The sequence below is a fragment of the Malurus melanocephalus genome, unplaced genomic scaffold, assembly GCF_030028575.1.
Source record: "Malurus melanocephalus ecotype Western Australia unplaced genomic scaffold, MMel_1.1 scaffold_477, whole genome shotgun sequence".
Lineage (NCBI taxonomy): Eukaryota > Metazoa > Chordata > Aves > Passeriformes > Maluridae > Malurus > Malurus melanocephalus.
Genome location: NW_026623709.1, coordinates 164050 through 182875, shown reverse-complemented (window position 1 = coordinate 182875; position 18826 = coordinate 164050). Strand labels below are relative to the sequence as shown.

At 48.0% G+C, this 18826-nt stretch overlaps 1 protein-coding gene across 1 annotated transcript in view; it reads left to right on the top strand.

Moving 5' to 3' along the window:
- The first annotated feature begins 677 nt into the window (after positions 1 to 677).
- Positions 678 to 18826, top strand: part of PODXL (podocalyxin like) — a 42126-nt gene continuing 23977 nt past the window's right edge. The window contains exon 1 of the mRNA XM_057380903.1: positions 678 to 808. Coding sequence (XP_057236886.1) covers positions 760 to 808 — 49 coding nt within the window. The 5' untranslated portion in view covers positions 678 to 759. The remainder of the gene's footprint in view (positions 809 to 18826) is intronic.

The following is an 18826-nucleotide window of genomic DNA, read 5'->3' as shown; positions in this document are numbered from 1 at the left end:
ACCTAAACCATCTCTGACCTCCCAACTACCACAAAACCCCCAAATCCCAACAGAACACCWAAACCGTCTCTGACCTCCCAAYAACAACAAAACCCCCAAACCCCTCCACGAAACTGAGAACCCCAAACCCCTCCATGAAGCTGAGAACCCCAAAAACCCCCAGAGCCCCATCCCAAAGAACCCCCTAAACCCTCTCCAACCTCCCAGCTACAATGAAACCCCCAAATCCCTCCACGAAGTCGAGAACCCCAAATCGTCCATGAAGCTGAGTACCTCAAATCCCAACAAAACCCTTAAATCCTCTCCAACCTCCCAACTACAACAAAACCCCCAAACCCCTCCATGAGCCTGAGAACCCCCAATCTCCCCAGAGCCCCATCCCAAAGAACCCTCTAAACCTTCTCCAACCTCCCAACTACAACAAAACCCGCAAACCCCTCCACGAAGTTGAGAACCCCAAACCCCTCCATGAAGTTGAGAACCCCCAATCCCCTCCAGACCCCATCCCATCGATCCCCTCCGCAGGTGCATGCCCCGCTCCATCCCCATCCCGATCCCACGTCGCTCTCTCCCCCCGCGCCGGGGGCGGAGGCGGGGGCGGTCCGGGGCCGTTCCGCGCCTCCCCCGGCGGCAGGAGAAGGGGGGGCCCGTGGCCAGGGCCGGGGCCGTGGCCGGGGCCGGGGGAGGGAGGGCATCGCCCGCCCGCCCCGCCGGGAGAGAGCTCCGGGAGCCGCGCCGGGACGGCCGCGCCGAGGCACCATGCGGGCTGCGGGGCTGCTGCCGCTGCTGCTGCTGCCGCTGCTGCTCGGTGAGTGCCTCCCCCGCGCTTTTCCGAGCCTCCTTCCCTTCTTCAAGCATCCCTCGCCCTCTCGCCCCGCTCCGCTTYTCCCGTTACTATCGGCGAGTTTGGAGGAAAAGGCGCTGCGGAACGCAATTGAGCCGATCGGAATTCCCGGGCACATCCAGAGCTCCGCGGCAGCGCAACTTGGAGCTCGCAGAGCCGCAGTGCTGGCTCGTTCTGCGGCGGGATGARCCCAGCCCGCCGCCGCTTCCCTCCCGCATCCCGCTTCCCAAACTCGGGGGGTCGGGATTTTGGCAGCGCTGAGCCTCGCACAGCGCTTTTGGGGTCACACTGAGCCTCCCAACCCGCTTTTGGGGTCACACCGTGCATCCCACCCTGCTTTTGGGGTCACACCGTGCAAAGTGGGGGACCTCGGGGCTGCTCTTGCAGTGGTCCAGCGCGTCAGGTGCTGCGCCCATGGAATGCGAGCTATCAGCCCTGTTGGTGGAGATGGTGCGGGAGAAGAGAGGGGAAAACGGTGGAGACAGCAAATCCCTGCGGGGAGTTGATGGTGGAGTTGGGAAAATGTTAAACTGGAGATCCCTTAGGGATGTGTAGTGCTTGGGGGGGTTTGGGAGTGGAAACAGTGCTTGGGGTCCTGCGGTAGTGTTGGGGTTCAGGGTGATGGAGCGGGAGGTCTGGGTCTCTGGTGGGGTGTTTTGTTGCAGAGGTGGYCATAAACCACATGGAAAAGTAGCAGGGAAAGGAAATGCACTGATTCTTTCCAGAGTGAGTAAAGGCAGGGAGGACTGGGGCATTTGTTCCTGGTAAGGAAGACTGAAGGAGGTGGAAAATTAAAATAAAAAAAAATAAAAAATAAAAAAAAAAATAAACTAAAATAGGAGAAGGTGAAATCCTGCTCCAAGTGATGTCTCCCAGGAGAGCCTCTGCAGAGCTGAATGTGCTTTTATTCAAGGTAACAAAAGCTGGGGGATGCTCCGGAGGTAAAAGCACAAGAGGAGGCAGGGCCCTGGGGATTTAACTCGGGGGTGAATTCCCAGAAGTCTGGCTGAAATCTCTGCCTGCTCCTTTTCTTTTTTCCTGTTCCTCTTGGGACTCATGGGGTTTGGTGGGCGAGCAGGTGTAAACCTCCATCTGCCCCTGATGCCAACATGGGCTTTAAAGGAGATTTCTCTTCCCATTAGAACTCAGGAAGCCCTGAGCATCATTAATACTGGCATAAAGTAGGAGCTGTTAATGCAATTTTTCTTGTGCTGGCCAGCATTTAGCTGAGTTTAGCTGACTTTGCCTTCCCAGAAGGTTTTGTTCTGTTTTTCAAAATGAGGTGATAAATACACTGGGATTGGGACGAAAAGGGCACTTAGCGGGATGGCAGTGTGGGGACCTGTTTCTATAGCACTCTGAWGTGATCCTATTACATCTTTCTCAGAAATTAATTTATTAAATCCTTCAAAACAGTGTTTTCTGTCATTCGTTGCTGCTCTTAAGTTTTGAAATAAGCTCCTTAGAGACGCTTTTATGTYGCTCCCTGGGTATTGGCACCAGAATTTTCTTCCTTAGGGGCCAAGATAGGCGGCCCTATTTGCTGAGTGTTTGGGGCTCAGAGTCCCAGCAGTGYTTAACTCTAAGATTGGTATCTGCTGTGATCATCTGAGTTACTCAAAACCTGAAATTCATCTTTTCTTTTTCCTCCCTCTCAAACTGGAAGAAGTGGGGTTTGTAAGATTTTGTGTATCTTAAGAAATAATGATTGGGATGAAGCCTGCGTGATTTGCTCTGTTTAAACTGGATGTGAAATGGGTGGGTGAGCAGASAGTTGGGATTTTGGGGCTTGTTTTTGGGAGGTGACAGCCTCCATGTGTGGGGCWGAGCAGAATGAGCCCAAGGGTGCTGAATTTTCTGCAAGCAGCTCTTTGGGATACAGCAATTTCCCTAGAAATACTGACTTGCACACCCCAATCCCCTGATTCTGCAGAGATTCCCCTTTATATCCCTGCTTAAATCAGAATAAAACCAGCCTCAGACAAGGCACAGCCAGTATGTACAAGAGATGCAGAAAACATGGCATCAGGCAAATAACATCTTTAAATTCAACCACACTGGGGAGGGGCTCAGAGTTGCCCATTAAAGCATCTTCATGGGTTGTTTTGTTTTATTTATTCTTTACTTACATTGCGTCTTGTATTCCCAGAGGGGGGCTGATAGCAAAATTACATCAGGAAGAGAAAAACAATACTTTTTATTCTCAGGGGATTCAAAGGAGCCACAGCTCAAACCTGTCCTGRGGGCAAAAAAGGGCAGGAAGGGCTTTTATCAGAGATCAACTACCAGGCTCAAAGCAAACCACAGATTGATGGGTTTGAAATCCTTGTTGCCAAAACACCTCTTTTCATTCTCAAAGCTGGGCTACCTCCCTGGTACCGGGAGTGCGTGTCTGTTGAGGAGCTGTCAGAGATGTTCAGTTAAAAAAAACAAAAAAACATTTTATCCATTGAATACTAATCCTGACACGGGCAGGAGGAGGCAATTGGGGCCACGTCCTCAGGAGGAGAAAAAATATTGTTTAACCAGAGGGGTTTCAAATCAGCATCAAAGCAGAGCGACTCTTCCAATATATTTTTTCTGGGAGGAACTTTGATAAGATTTTTGTAATATTTTTGCTGTTTTAGGCTTCGATTCCCCCCACAGGCACAGTAACACTACCCTGGGGGCTGTTTAGGAGGTTTAATTAAAAATTGTTTGTAAATCACTTGACGATTCTTGGATGAAAGGAGCTGGAGCAAAACCCTGATTTAATCTCGGGGAGTTGCTCTAAAGGTTTGTGCAGAATGAGGGTGGTGATCATTCACACTGCTGGAAATACCTGCTCTCAGCATTTACAGAGAGGCTGGGCTTGCACTTGGGTTATTATTTTTCCCTATAAGCCATGTTGGTGGTTTTTTTTTTTTTTTTTTTTTTTTYCTCCCCATCTGAACCTCTAGAAGTCCCCAAGCTGCCAGCAGGAGTTTGGGGGTATTTTTGGGGACGGATGGAGGTCAGTTGTTAGACAACAAGGATCCCTCCAGCTGTGCCCCTGTTATCCTGGGAGTTTTATCACCCTACAACAGCAGAGAGGAGCTGCTGGGGTTTAGGTGCCTTAAATTTTGTCCCTTTATCCGTGATGCTGTTCTGGGTGGCCCCTTTGCCCTGTCCCCAAGCACCCAGAGCCCCCTGAAGCTCTGCAGGGCCAGGGAGGACGGGGTGAGTGGGGTTTTATCCTCGCAGAGCGATGTTCTGTGGAGGTGAGATCCTGCTGTAACACTTGCTCTGTGCTGTGGGGACTCAGGTGCCTTCAGCAGCTCCATCTCCAGGTGCTCCAGGCAGGAKGAATCCCGTGGATGTGCAGGAATTCCTCCCTCCCCACTGCAGAGCAGGTGGTGAGCCTGAGCACCCACCTGAGCTGCAGCTTCCCTCCCATCCTCACAGCCCTCCTGCCCGACCAGGAACCACCCTAATCCCTCCTGCCCGACCAGAAACCACCCTCAGCTCATCTGAGAGCCGAGCAGCACGAGGGTTTGAGCTCTGCAGGAATTCAGGGTGGCCCGGCTGGGTCCATTCCCCATGTGCAGGCATGTGAAATCTCACCAGCCCTGTGCAGAGCTGCTGCCAGCTTCCTGCTCCAGGGGCTGTTTACGTGCTCAGCTCCTTCCACAACTGGCCCATCTCCACCTAAGGATGTTGTTTCTRAATTCTTGCAATGCCTGCCCTTTCCTTCACAGACAGATCCTGAGCAAACCTTGCTTTTTATTTTTTTTTCCCCACTCTCTAAGCAATGCACGCAGTCACCTGGCATTTGTTGTTCTCCAGCTACCTGTGCTGCGTCCACCACAGCCCCCAGGGCTTTGCCAAATACTTCAAAGCCCCTTTAGGCTTGGAATTGTCAAACAAATCCATAAAAACTCTTTCTCTTGCAGTTTGTGACACAACCAGGCTTCAACCTGATTCTCCATGGGAATCTTGCAGGTCCTTTGGGGTTGTGCCACTCATCTTCCCCAAAAACCTCTGTGTCTGACATTAGGGATTAATAAAAAAAAAAAAATCCCTGTTGTTTTCCCTCAACTGCTGTTCATCACCGGGTGTGATGATGTCCCACACCCCAGAGTGAGGATGTTTTCCCCTGTGCTTCGTTATTTGGGAGGTTTGGGGACAGTTTCTCTGAGCTTTGTTGGGTTTTATGGCTGTAATTATATATTTGTTGTAGTACTGGGCTGAAGCCTTGCAGCGTTTTGCTTTAGAGATCCTCAAGGAATACAGAGATTCCCTTAAAACAGGGAGGGGAAAGTGCTCTGACCATATCCCAGCTCTGGTTTAGAGGTGCCTAAGCATTTGGGCTATCCAAAAACCTGCTAATTTTTATGCTAAAAAGCCCTCTCTGGGGAGGCAGACAGAGCTGGGGAGAAACAGATAATCTTCCTTGTCACTGTACAAAAATCATGAAAGACTTTTTTCAGCAGTGGACTGAAGAGGTGAAATGCTGCTTAAAGGACTGGCTGTGGTGGAGTTTCTCTCTATATTTTTCGTGCGTATTTTTCATGCTATTTACAAATAGCATCGAGAAGGGTTCAAAAGTGTAGATGTGGTGCTCARGGCCATGGTTTMGTGGTGGATYTGGCATGTCWGCTCAATGCCTGGGCTTAATGYTCMCAGAKGTCTTTTCCTACTTTAATGATCATGATTCCAYRGGCACKGACMCYTTCCACTRYCCCARGKTGCTCCAAGCCCTGGCCTTGGACACTTCCAGGGATYCAGGGACAGCCACAGCTTCTCTGGGCAMCCTYCYYACCCTCACAGYAATCCTGAGGATGATTTAACCCATTTCAAGTTACCTGCTAGCTTTGTATTGCAAATAATGCTGGAAATAGTGATTATTTGGGAGAATCTTAGAAAATRCCAGTAGTAACTTCCCTGCCTTCTGGGAGTGCCAAGTTCTGTGGTGAATTATTTGGGGTGATCTTTTTGGGGATGAAGTGCCCATATTCACCTATTTCAGCTGTTTTATGTCTCAGAACCAGCCTTTGGCACTGAATATCTCTGAAATCCAGCAACAGGATTCCCTTCAGGGTACCCTAAAAAGAAAAAACCCTCTCCTTCAAGTGATGAGGCAAAGCTGCTCCAGACTCCAMAGGCACCAACATCCTTCATTCCTCRCTTGCCTGTTGGGTTCCAGGCCTTGCTGATGGAAGTTTTCTCATCACTAGAAGTGCCTGTTTAGCAAATCCTTGCATCCCTGAAGCTCTGCATGTCGCAGGCACCTTTTCTGCCCCGTAAATCACGTGTGTCTCACCACCAGCTTGGCCGCAGGCCAGGCGCTCTCAGCGGACACCGGTGACAGTTTGGTGACAAAGCATGGCAAGGACACAGGAACAATTCCAATATCTTATTAAAATTAGCAAGGGGGATGTCTCAGTGCCTGGCAGAGAGCAGGAGGGGTAAGGAAGGGGAATGAGCTTTGATTTTGGGAATTATGTGCATCCACAATAAACCAGTGCAGGGAATTGAACAGGCCAAAATGAAATTTGGGTTTCACCAGGGCTGCACTTGTGAACCCATCCAAGATTTTTTTGTCTTGGAACTGGAAGCAGGCTCTGATTTGGACAATCTGGGATGAGCTGACTTGTGAAGGAAGGGAAAATTGGAAATCTCAGTGTGACTCTTTGCTTTTTCCTCCCACTGAGGGACTCAAGGTGAGGCCATGCAGGTTCAAATACCTAAATGGTGTGTTTGGGGTTGAAGCTGAGTTATCCTTCAATCAGCTGCATCTTCTGAAGGCAATTCAGACGTATCTTGGGCTGATTTGTGCACTAGAGATGTTTGTTTCCATAAATGCTCCCCAACATGGTCTGATGATGTYGCACCAAAAATATCCAGGATCTGTCCCTGGGGATACTTACGTCGTGTAACACTGTCTGCATGTGCTTAAAAACATTTTAAAAATTAGGTTTCAGGATTTGGAAGAACTTCTTGCTAGTGGGTCAGGAGTGCACCCTAAAGRCTGCAAAATGAACAGGCAAATAAGGAGAACATGGTCCTTGGGTTTAAAASCCAAAGCTGTGCTTGTTGTCAGGTGCAGGAGAGATCCTTAAAAAAAGGCAGATGTAGTCTACGTTAAAAGCTCCTCCTAAATTGAAAAGATTTTTCTTTTTTTTATTTCTGAGACGATCCCATTTTAGATGTTGCATTGAGGTCGGGTTCATATCCTTATCATCCTTAATAAAAATTGGATTAATCCAGAGGATTTTTCTCCATTTCACAGGCTCTGCGTGCAGGGAGCTTTGGTCTTYGGCCACATGGCTGATGAGGGTGGTGAAAGAGGGAAGGAAGGTCATTTTGCAGTGGAAGAATAAGGCCTTAGTTATTAATGGCAAAGGCTGAAATCTTCTCTAATTGATTTTGGCAAATTTAACTGGAGGAGGAGGTAGAAATTGGCTTAGAAATTAAGCTCTGGTACTTAAATATATATTAGATCTATTGTAGAGAAATGAGGAGACAGCCTTGTTAGACATTTATTCAAAGTGGCTTCTGCTGGATACAGGCAAAGAGAAAAATACCCAATTTCTAACTTGGACAAAGGAGACTTGAAAGACTCTTCAGAAAGGCTTGGAGAAACTCTCTTTGAGAAAGTCCTTCTTTGAAACCTAATAGCAAAAAACACTTTTTTTTTTTCCCCTCCTCCCTGGAGTCTAAAAGCAGGAGGGCGAGATAAGACATTCCACCACGTAGGCAAATGGGGGGAAAAAAAAAAGGGAAAAGTTGAAATGATACTGCTGCAGGCAGCGGGAAGTGGAGAGCTCTCAGGGTGACTATTATGTGCTGCTTATCAAAATACTRTGAGCCCTGACTGTGAGAAAAAGCAGAGTGGTTAAAAAGATGCTCTGTGCCAGCACAGACCTGGTTCGCAATGGTTATACTGGAATAACATAAAATAACCAAGATATGTTATATATACATGTATATATACATGTATACACATTTAATAAGCAATAAAGTTGTCCTCATTGGGCATTTCTAATTAATTAAGCAACAGAAGAAATGTTTAAAGCCCAGGTAAGGGAAGTGAGTTTCCTACCATGCATTGGGACAGCTAATGAGGTGCACCCCCAAAGCAGGTTGTGATTGCACGACTCTCATCACTCATTTTTTGAGCCATCACTCTCTGCTGGTGACCTGGTTCGCTTTTGGAGCCTAAAGGAGTAAAAATAACAAATAAACAAACAAGAATTTGTTCCCCTGGGTTTCTCTCGGCGAAGCGGAKAAAGTAGCAACCCGCAGTAAAAGCACAAAACAGCCTCCTCCTGCTTTATTTTCTTTTTTGTTGGTTTTTTTTTCCCTTCTAATATTGGTCTCATTTTCAGATGGATCAGCYCCCTGATTTGGTTTGACACAGAAGTGTTTTTGGTCTCCACCGCCTCATTCTAAAGGCACATAAATTAATACCAAATCACAGYGATGCCATAAACACCCAAAAAATCTGAAAACTGTGATACATGTGCTGCAAATGGGATGAACCAGCAGTTCTGGGGCTCCCAGAAATCCTGACCCAACTAAAAGACAACYAGAACAAAACACAAGTGAAATGGGACAGGACATCACATCAGCAGAAAGCAAAATTCACACCCTTGASCCCAAATTTCAAGCGTGCAGGAGTTAATGTCCCCATCATCTCCACTTCCCTGAGCCTCAGGGTTATTCCCATGCCGAAAAGCCAAGGAGAGACGCTGATCTCTCTGACATAAAGAATAAATTTTCCTGTCCTGAAATGTATGTGGAATACTGTGGAAAAAAGGGAAAGTTTAGAGATTAATGCAGCACCCTATTATGGATAATTATTTTATTTCCTTACAATTTTCCCAGATGGCTAAAAAAAGCCCTCCAGGCTCTCAGTCCATGTGATTTTGTGGGCTTCTAAGAGAGTTCCTGCCCACAAATGCCACCAATAAATCCCCATTAACTGCATTCAACAGGAGAATGATCTTTTTTTTTCTCATTAAAGCCTCACAAAGGGTTCAAAACCTCATTTTATGGCAGGGCGCTTTGATTTAAATTGATGTGGCTTAAATTATGAATTTTAATCACAACTTAAAATACAGAAGGAGAAAGTCATAATTTGAATGATTTGATTTTAATCATGTTTTTCATTTACAATTCATAGCTATATCCCTTAAGYAGGGCTGATTCTCTTCATTGTGAAACTTGGAGATTTACAGCCCCCTCTTGCCTTTCAACCGTGTTTTCTAACCAGGCTGGCACACTCTGAACATATTTGTTGAAGGAATTTTATAGCCTGAGACCTCTCTATTTTGATTTCCAATTTATGCATCTCTGGAGTCATCCTYGGTAATGATGAATAAAACTAATTTAGGGTTTATTGGTGGAAATCACTCTTTGCTCGCAGAGGAAATTTCTGTTAAACTGACAGATGCAAAAAGAGCACTTAAAATTCCTTGAAGATACATAAAATAACCAGGGACCTGGGTACCTTTTGCAATAAACTTTTCAACAAACTTTTCAGTTTAGCTCTGAGCAATTCATTGAGCAAATCTCGAGGGTCAATCTGTGATGGAGTTAGTGATTGAAATGAATTGTTCTGCGTCCCCCGGGTGTTTCAAATAARCAGGAGTGGTTCTCTTAAAATTCACATTTTGCTGTTTAAAATGGGAGAGGAAGCCATTTTATTTTTCAGCTGCCAATTTTCGGTTGTTTTGGAATTAATTGTTGGTGTAGTAGCTGAATGAGCCTCTCCTTGATGTGCAGAGGGAATTCCAATGGGTAGCTGAGGTTTATCCACATAACTTTTGACTGCCTAGCTGACTATCCCATGCTGAGTGTCTGGATACCCTGGACATCTGCCCACAGCATGGGCAGAAAGCAATTAAAGAGGAGCAAAAATTAACAAGACTTCCTTTAATTGACTACCCTGGTTTTGTCTCGCATCCAAATCCAGCCCCACTTAGTGTTGGAAAATCCGAGTTTCCCAAGTGCCATGGGTGTCCTGGTTGGGTTTAGTCTCACTGTGATATATTTAATGGGTTTTTTTTTTTTTGGTGCTAGATGATGAAATTTGGTTTCTCGAAAATTAGGGAGAGATTTGGCCTTGATGAATTKTGGCCCATTGCCCTCATCCAACCTTTTTATTTGCATCTTCTTGCTGATCCAATATGAGAGCATTTTCTCTGGCCAGCTTGACAAATAAAACTTTGCTGTTTAAGGCAATAGCCACAGGGGGGAAAAAGAAGAAAAATAAAATAATCCTGAGGTGATTGTGATTGCCACTCATGCCATCAACCATTCTGCTTGAAGCCATGGGAGGGACACRTCTGCTTCTGCTGCAACTCATCAGTTTGGGCTGATAAAAGCCTCTGATAAGCTGMAGTTTGACCCAGCTCAAGGTGGAGGATGCACAAACAGACCCTGGGCAAGTTCCTGTATCCCTCACTCTGCTTTTCCTTAGCCCAAATCCCTCTCAGGCTCTTGGGAGGAGCAGTGTCTCATGATGACCRTGCTCCTGAGAAGCTCTTCCATGGYGAGYGGTTCTCAAAACCTAGCCAAGAATTCACCACCTCACCCCCCAAACTTTATTTTCTGGAGAGTTTTCCAGCCAGGAGAAGGCTGATGGTGGATGGGGTGATTAAGCAGTTCCTAATGAGGACAAGGGTGGACAGCACAACCCCCAGTGTGGGTTGCACAATCAAGCACATGACTGTCCACGCTCCCCATTCCAGGTTTCTCCAAATCATGGCTTTAGTTGCTGGGAGTGGTTTAGGGCAGCCAACCTGGGGGGGAAATTCTTTTATTTTGGCAAAGGAATTGGCATAAGAAGGGCAAAGTGGTGGGAGGGTGAAAAGTGAACATTGTAAGGTTGGGTTGGTGGTGAGAGAAGGAGGGGATGTCATGATCAGTGTGTGCATTTATGAATGCCTTTTTGCAGAAGGTTGGGGAGGGAAATGCAGGAGTCCAAATTGATGGGCTGAGAAAGGAAAAAATGGTTTTCTGCTTAAAAAAAATTCACCTGTGTGTGTGCTCCTATTATTGAGCCATGGGTAGCTGACAGCASCAGATAAAATTTTGGGGGTTTAAATGAGTTTGGATGTGACGAGAAGACCCCAAGGGAGCAGTGCTCTCCCTCTCTGGTCATTAGAAATKAAAATTTGAGCATCTTGTCAGCCATTCCTGATGGAGGCAAAGTGACCTGGCCCCACCAAGTGATGAAAKTTCCTGCAGGAGGATGGAAAAGTTCCTGCAGGACTCTCTGCACYTACTCCCTGGGCAGTGCAGAGGCTTTCAGCATTTCAGGACATGCCAGGAACAGCTGAATAGGCCTTGGGATGGGTACAGAACCCCAGCACAATGCTTGGTGCTGAGAAATTCCTGGGATTATTTCAGACCAGACCCAAAGCCAGGCTCTGCAGTGATCCCACCGCCTACAACTCCTCATTTCTCATCTGTGCTCTCACACAGAAAAAAAAGTCCTGATAAAATACTTCAAGAATCCACCTGGGGAAAGAAAAAAAAAATTGAAAAATCAGGAAACTACCAAGAGAAGCTGCTTGTGCCTTGGGGGTTTGATGGGGAACGCTTGGGGGACAGCCACGCTGAAGGAATGCCGGCTATTTCGGGGCCGTGTTTGTGTTTGAGCAGGAGGAGGAGGAGGAGGAGGGTGGCAGCTCCAAGCTTTGTCTCCCGTGAGAGCCTTTTGCATGTCTGGCAGGATGGCTCCAATCTGATTAGGAGGGACCTTGATTAGGAGGGGGTTTGATTAGGAGGGGGCAGCAGCAGCAGCGATGTGGGGATGGATGTAAAGCTGCTTTCCCTGGGAGCAGCGGCTGCGGGATGCCCTGAGCCCAGCTGGCCTTTTAGGGAGGGTTYCCTTCTAATCCAGCTCAGCAGCAGTTTTGGGGCAGGGGTTTATCTGTGTCTTGGCTGGTGAAATTGGTACCCTGAGGCGCTGGAAGAAAAGTGTTGATAAAATTGGTGGGTGAGGGGGAGCGGCGCAAGGAAAGCTCTGTAGGGGAATTGCCTTTGAAGCTGGATTTTGGACAGCACTTTTGGGATTGCACTTTATTGATTTATTTATTTACTCCCATCCTGAAGGCTGGCACTTATCACAGCCAGGGGAAGGGAGGGATAAGAAAAGTGCAGTCCAAGAGCTGCTCCTGCAAGGATTTCAACTCAGTCTGAGCAGAGACAYTCACCCCACAGAGGGACAGGAGAGAGAATGGGGAGGAAGATTTTTGTCTCTGCCCAAATCTGACAAAGCCAAATGCTCACAGCTATGTCTGAAGTAATTAGAAGCATTCCTGCCACAGGAATTTATTTCCTGGAGGAACTTTTTAGAAAGGAAACAGAGGAAGTATTGGAGGAAATATTTCTTTGAATTTGTTTCTGAGACCCTCAGATCTCTCAGCCCCTGTTTTAAATACCAAGACTGTTCTTTACTGAGATTGGCATTTGTGCCTGTGGGCAGATTTCCCATTTTTTTCCTCACAAAAGGCAAGAAATGGCTTGTTAGAGGGGCCTGGTGCCACCTGCACCTCTCAGGACTCCYCAAAGCCAAAGAGCTGTAAATTTTCCCAGTTTGCTCATGGCTGTTGCCATGAAACTGCCAGGACTGGGGAAAGGAGGAGCCCCCTGCTTGATAATCTCGATTAGGAATAATGAATTTCTTTTCAATAATGAAGATTAGCTTTTGAGTTTAGTTGAATTTGGATTTGAGTCATCTTCCCAGGGCTGAGGGTCKAACATTCCCTCCCAATTTCCTGAGGTTGTAACTCATCTCCATCACAGGTTTGTGCTGCCCTCCAAACATCAGGGATTGTGATTCTCTGATGATTCTGTGCCAGCTGCCAGGGGCAGGAGCATCCCTGCACMACAAATGTCTGCAGCACACAGCTTTGCARGTTATTCATTATTTAAAGCAATCAATTGCTAAGAATTTAAAGCAAACAACAATCAATTACTGAAAATTACCAATAAGCATTGCTAGAAGTCGTCATTTGCTTTTGATGGCTCAGCTCTTTCTTGCCTCTACACTCAGCAAGGTTGATTTCTGAGCAGTGTCCAGCTGCATTTTGCCCAGATTATAATTTCCAGAGATATCAGGATGGGAGGGGGCTCAGAGCAATGAGAGGGTCTTTTTGCACACTCTTTTGCTTCTCCAGATGTGCACGTGAGATCTTCGTGGGGATTCTTCAGTCGTTTCCTCTGCCTTGCTGTAATCAGGGACACTGATTTCAGGTAGTTTTGGCAGCAAAGCCATGCTCTGGTTTGGCCATGCAAACGTGGCAGGGCTGTGTGTGCAGTGCAGGGGCTCCATCCCCTCTCCCCAGCTCCAGGATTGCACCCAGCAGCACTCACTGATCCCCAGCTCAGTGCCCTCTCTCCTCTGCTTTGCTGATGGCTTTCTGTGGGTCCCATCATGTCCCTGCTCTCTCCTCCCATCTCCARCCCCACCATGACTCCAGCTCAGTTTCCTGAAGGAAATGTCCGAGCTGATGTGTCCGATTTCCGTGCTGAGCCTGAAGCAGGAGCTGGTGTCTGTCATTCCAGGAGCAGAGGATTTGGGATTTTACCATCGAGCCCAGCCCCAGGGCCCCTATTGTACCCAGAACTGCTGCTCAGCTCCATGGATTCCCTCCCAGGTGGGAGCTCAACCTGCTGTTTGCAGACCTGATGGCCTCTCTTAGGAGAAAAAGGAGAATGATTAACAGCAGGGAGGGGATGCAGCTCCTTCTTCCTTCCTGCTTCCTCTGCTCCCTTCCCTTGCCCTTCCATGGCCTTCCCTGCAGCACAGCCCCCAGGCACTGCCCTGCAGAGAAGGGTTTTGGTGGCAGGGAGATGTTCTGGTGACAGGCAGATGTCAGCAAAGCCCTGAGCTGCCATGGACAGGGTCAGTTCCATCCACATCACGCTCGGTGTAGGTGCTGTAAGCTTTGTTTTCCCCTYGATATCCTTCAGGATTTTCCTCCCTGATCAGTGAATCTCTTCATGTTCTGTCCAGGGAGTTTTTGGGGAGCTGAGCATGACCATTGTTGTGTGCAGCATTTTTTTTTCAYCTATTACAATTTTTTTGCTGGGGTTTCTCATCACGCAACCACACCATTGAAACCAAATTGTTGCATCCCCAACCCGGTGACATCCCACAACTTCCCATGCTCTCCTGCTCAGCTGCAACCACGCAGGAATCTCACTCCTTGCTGGGCTGCTGGGTGGACAACATTGTTCCCCTATTGAGTCATTAACAATGAGGTCATTGGGCTGGAAAGACAATGTCATTCAGCAGCCAAGAACCCAGCTGGCTGATCCCGGTTGTGTCTCATCTCCTATGACAAAGCCACTTTTAATTGACTAATTAAAGCTTTTGCAGGCTCCATCTTGGAAGGGATGACCAAAATATGCATTGTTCTTTGTCAGCATTAAGTCAGGGCAGTTGGCTGATTAAGAAGCAAGACCTTTCTTCCTTCTCCACTTTGCTGCTGGCTGCACAAGCCAGAATTCCTGGTCCTGGCAATGGGAAAACCTCCTCAGAGATATCCCACCATGTGTTTYRGAGCAAGCTGTTTYAGTGAGGACCCAAGGACCTCAAGASAGCTCATCCAAAACCCACTCACGACACTTTGGGACAGACGCTCTGCATTACCATCACAGCTTTTGTTGGATATTTTGGGTTCCCAGCTCCTGTAGGAGTTTGATATTGCGCCTGAAACCGTGGCATTGGGGTGCTSCCATGCCCTGTATGCCTTACAAGGACAATTTGATCCACTGGTTGTGGGCCAAGGGCATTTTTATTCCAATTTCTGGGCCTTGTTTCCCTTTATGCACCTTTTGGGTGGTCTAGGGCAGGGGAATATCCAGACACTGGCCAATGTGTCCAGAGTTAATCCCTGCCTCTCTCAGCCGAGTGCTCCTGCCCTGCCAGGACCCTCACACTCTCTGAATGAAGATGCTTTGAGCCCTGAGACCAGTGGGCACTTCTGCTCTTGCCATTTCTTGCTCTCGTTGCCACTCTGAGTAATTCCATCCTAAAAACAGCGAATAAAAGTGCCCTGAGGGACCCCGCAGGACAAACTCGGTTCCGTGCAGCTATGTTGCCATTCCCATTAAACCCTCAGGGGTTTTTCTGCCCAAAGTGTGATTGTCTCAAACCAGATTTATCTCCTTTTTGCTGCCCAGGCCCGGCTGAGCAGGAACGTTGGGTGTGTGTTTACCAGGGCCGGTGTCCCAGCCCTAAAGCACAGCAGCCGCTTCTTTTGAAGAACATACAAAGCAAGGAAGAGGAGCAATTGTTTGGGAGGAAGTCGAACCATAATGTAATAGAGTCCCATGGGATTTACTATTAGTAATTATTTGTATTGCTCTGGCACCTAACCAAGGCTGGGGCCCCGGTTAGAAAGGTGCTGGATCAGCCTGTAAATGAGGACAGATCCTCTGTCCAAAATCTGCYCATTCTCGCAGGTAGGGATGGGGAAACTGAGGCAGGAATAGGCTGAAAAGTGTARTGAGGGGTGTTTTAGAGAGTTGTGGCTGAGCAAGGAGGTGAGGCAGACACAGAGCTCACAGGAGCATCCTTCCTCTCTGGGGGCAAATCCTAGAACATGGAACTGCAGAATGGTTTGGATGGGAAGGGACTTTAAAGATCATCTCATTCCATCCCTCTGCCATGGGCAGGGACACCTTCCACTAGACCAGACTTCTCAAATCCCATCCAACCTGGCCCTGGACACTTCCTCTGCTTGTGCTGCTCCCATTTCCATGTAAGAGGGTTACAAATGTTCTGTGCTGGAGGGTCTTGCACTGGGACAGCACTGGAAAAATGTAATTTCTCACCATTTGCACCTTTAATAAGTGATTTTTGTGATCATGTGTGTTATTTTAAGGAGGGAAAGAGCAGGAGCTATCGAAAAACACAAATTCTTCAAATGGAAACTGAGTCCCAGCRCTCCTGAAAAACAAAATAAAACAAGCAACCAACCAAACAAAAAGCTAAAACAGATTTTTATTTTTTTTTGTGTGTAAAATATACTGTTTCGGGAGAGTTAAATAATGAGGCAATTACAAACTTGCCAACAATAGACGCTGATCAGATTACACAGGCCTGCAAAGCCAGATCGTCACTGGAGCCATTTGGTGGGAAAGAAAGTCAGTGCCAGACAGTCTTTAAATAGTTTTGAATAGGAGGGAGGGTTGGCTGTGTCCTTCCCTTCCGAGGCTCTCCCCACCTAAAGAATAGGGCTGAGCCTGCTGCCAAGTCCGGCGTGTCCAGCCCGTGCCCGAAGGCTCCACTCAAAACTCGGCTGTACAAATATGTGTAGGTGCTCCTGGGGGCTCATGTGTATATATAGAGCTCCCAATTTTCCGGGAAAACCCCACCCTGAGGGAGGTGTGGGTGTGGAACTGGAGGGGAAAAAAAAATAAAAAAAATAAAAAATGAGGGGACCCAAAATAGCACCGACACACAAAGGATCCCAAGGAAATGTGGAGCTCTCCTCACGGCATGGACAGGAAATCTCCGGGCTGCTGGCTCGGTAACCCCGGCTAGCTGAGGTCACAGGGGACTGATGGTGGTGGAGGGATGGATGCTGACATCCATCTTCTGCAAAACTCTTGGGGTGAGGGGCGTGGGGTGGGAGATTTTATGTCAGTGAAGGTTTGTGGGTGTCCCAGATGTGCCTGTGGAGTGATCTGTGTCCAGGACAGCCTGAAAGAGCAGCAAAGCACTGRGGAGGGAGAGTTTAACCAGGAATCATCCAAATTTTTACTGTGAGGGGCTGGGATGCTTGAGGAGGTCACTAGTGGCTTTTGGAGGTCATTTCTATGTCACCTGTGTCTTTCACATCACGTTTGAGTGCCAATGGAGCAAAGAATCAGAGGATCTCTAGCTGGAAGGGACCCACAAGGATCATCCAGCTCAAAACATCTCAGCTCATCCTCTCTGCGTCCATCCTGGCCTGATGGTGGGCGGTGTGTGAGATGGGCTGGGAGAGGCAACACAACCAACCCTGAAAAGGTTAAAAGTGAAGTTTCTGGCGGGAGGGTGCAAATTTGGGCTGATCTGTGACTCACCAGAGGCGCTGGGTGCACAAAGGAGGGTGAGGCTCTGGCCTTATCGYGTCCCCACCGTGGCTTTTCCGCTGCTCTGGTCCATTCTGTCCTCGGGACAGGCGGGCAGTGTCCGAGTSCTGCCCAGAGCACGGCCCCAGGGGACTGACCATCCCCTCCAGGACAGCCTGGTGACAGCAGCAGGCAGAGGCTGCCGTGTGAGGGCGATTCCTGCTGCAAATCCTCGGGCAGGAGGGGAGGAAAGGGAGGTGTGAGAAGCAGGGACAGCGTGTTGCTGTGCCACCAGTGCCAGTATGGCAGCACAAAGTCACCTCCCCGTCACCATCTCCATTTCTTCCCCTTGTACCGGAGCAGCTTGTGACCAGGCTGAGGTTTCCTTTYGGGTTTCTTTTGGGTTTAGGGTCTCTCCTCTTGTTTCCTGCCCCTTAGTGCTGCAGTTTGGACCTCCTACATGCTGGGCCCACAGTTTCAGCCACCAGCTGAGGATGGCACCCTCAATTTCCATGGCACAAGTGTGGGCATTAGATCCCTGCTGCTAATATCAGCTTTAATGCCCCTCCACAGTCTGGCTTYGTTGGGTGTGAGGCTCTGGAGAAGYCAGCAGTCCCTCCTTGGGTTYGGGGTTGATCCTTTTTCTTTAGAAAGAGCCCCCACCACCACAAAGGGAATATTTCCTCCCTTCCTCTTCCTCGTTGCAGAAATTAGAGTGACACTCACAAAAAGTGAGGGGAGTTCTGGCTGCCCAACCAACCCCAGGAGCTCTGCTCCACGAGAGCCTTGTGGCCCTCATCGCCCATGGATAAAGTCTGGACACGTCACCGATGCACAGCGCCCAGCTTGAGTGACATTGGATGTGACAACTCTGCCCTGGTGCCAGCCAGCTGGCACAGGTTCAGCTGGCAGGGCAAGGAGCTCAGGGCCAGCTCCATCCCTGCCTTGCTCAGCATGAACCCAAATATGGACCCAGCCAGCTGGAGAGGAGAGCGGGGAGAGGAATTCCATCCCCCCTGGCACCCCACAAGTTGTAGGGTGCTCTCTGCACTGTCTTCTTGTTGTCCTGAGGCAAAAACTGAGCAAAACTGAGTCCCAGGGAGACCTGGTGGTGGCCTTTCTGCAGTTAAGGGGGCTTAGAAGGAAGATTAGTGGACAAACTTATTAAGAGGGGTGGCTGTGATAGGGTGAGGGATGATGGTTTTAAACAGAACAAGGTGCAATTYAGATTACACACAAGGCAGAGATTTTTGATTTTTCTTGATAAGGGCACTGAGATGCTGGCATAGGTTGTCCAGTGTAGCTGTGAATGCTCCATCACTGGAAATGTTCAAGTCCAAGTTGGGTGGAGCTCTGAGCAACCTGATCGAGTTGAAGATGTCCTGCTTATTGCAGGGGGGTTGGACAAGATTTTAAACACCCCTTCCAACCAAACTAATCCATAATTCTATGATATGACATCAAATCTGACATCAATCAGATTAATTTCCTCATTTCCACAGCCAGGAATGAGGAAAGGCCAAGCTCAGATGGGAAGGAAGGTGCACTCCATCCATGATGTTTGGTCAGTGTGACATTTAGGGGCTTTTTTTTTTTTTGTGGGGACCATCACCAAATTTCTCCTGAATTATCTTTCTTAAAGTGCATCAGCTCCCCCTCATCAGCTTTCAGAGCTGAGGAGACTTTGATTTGATTTAACCTACTTCATTTGGGCTAAATTAAATAAAGACTGGTTTAAAACTGAACAAGAGTGGCCACCTGGTGGGTTGTGTGCACTTTGACTAATCCACTCTGAAATCAAAACCTCCTTTTAATTTTAGATTAATTTTTTCTGAGCACCCCTGTGCAGACAAGCCATCAGGCTGAATAAAGATCAGTTCCTGTCTTGCGGGCTCGTGTCCTCACTCCTTCCCAAGCTGTCTGCAGCAAAGTCCTCCAGGA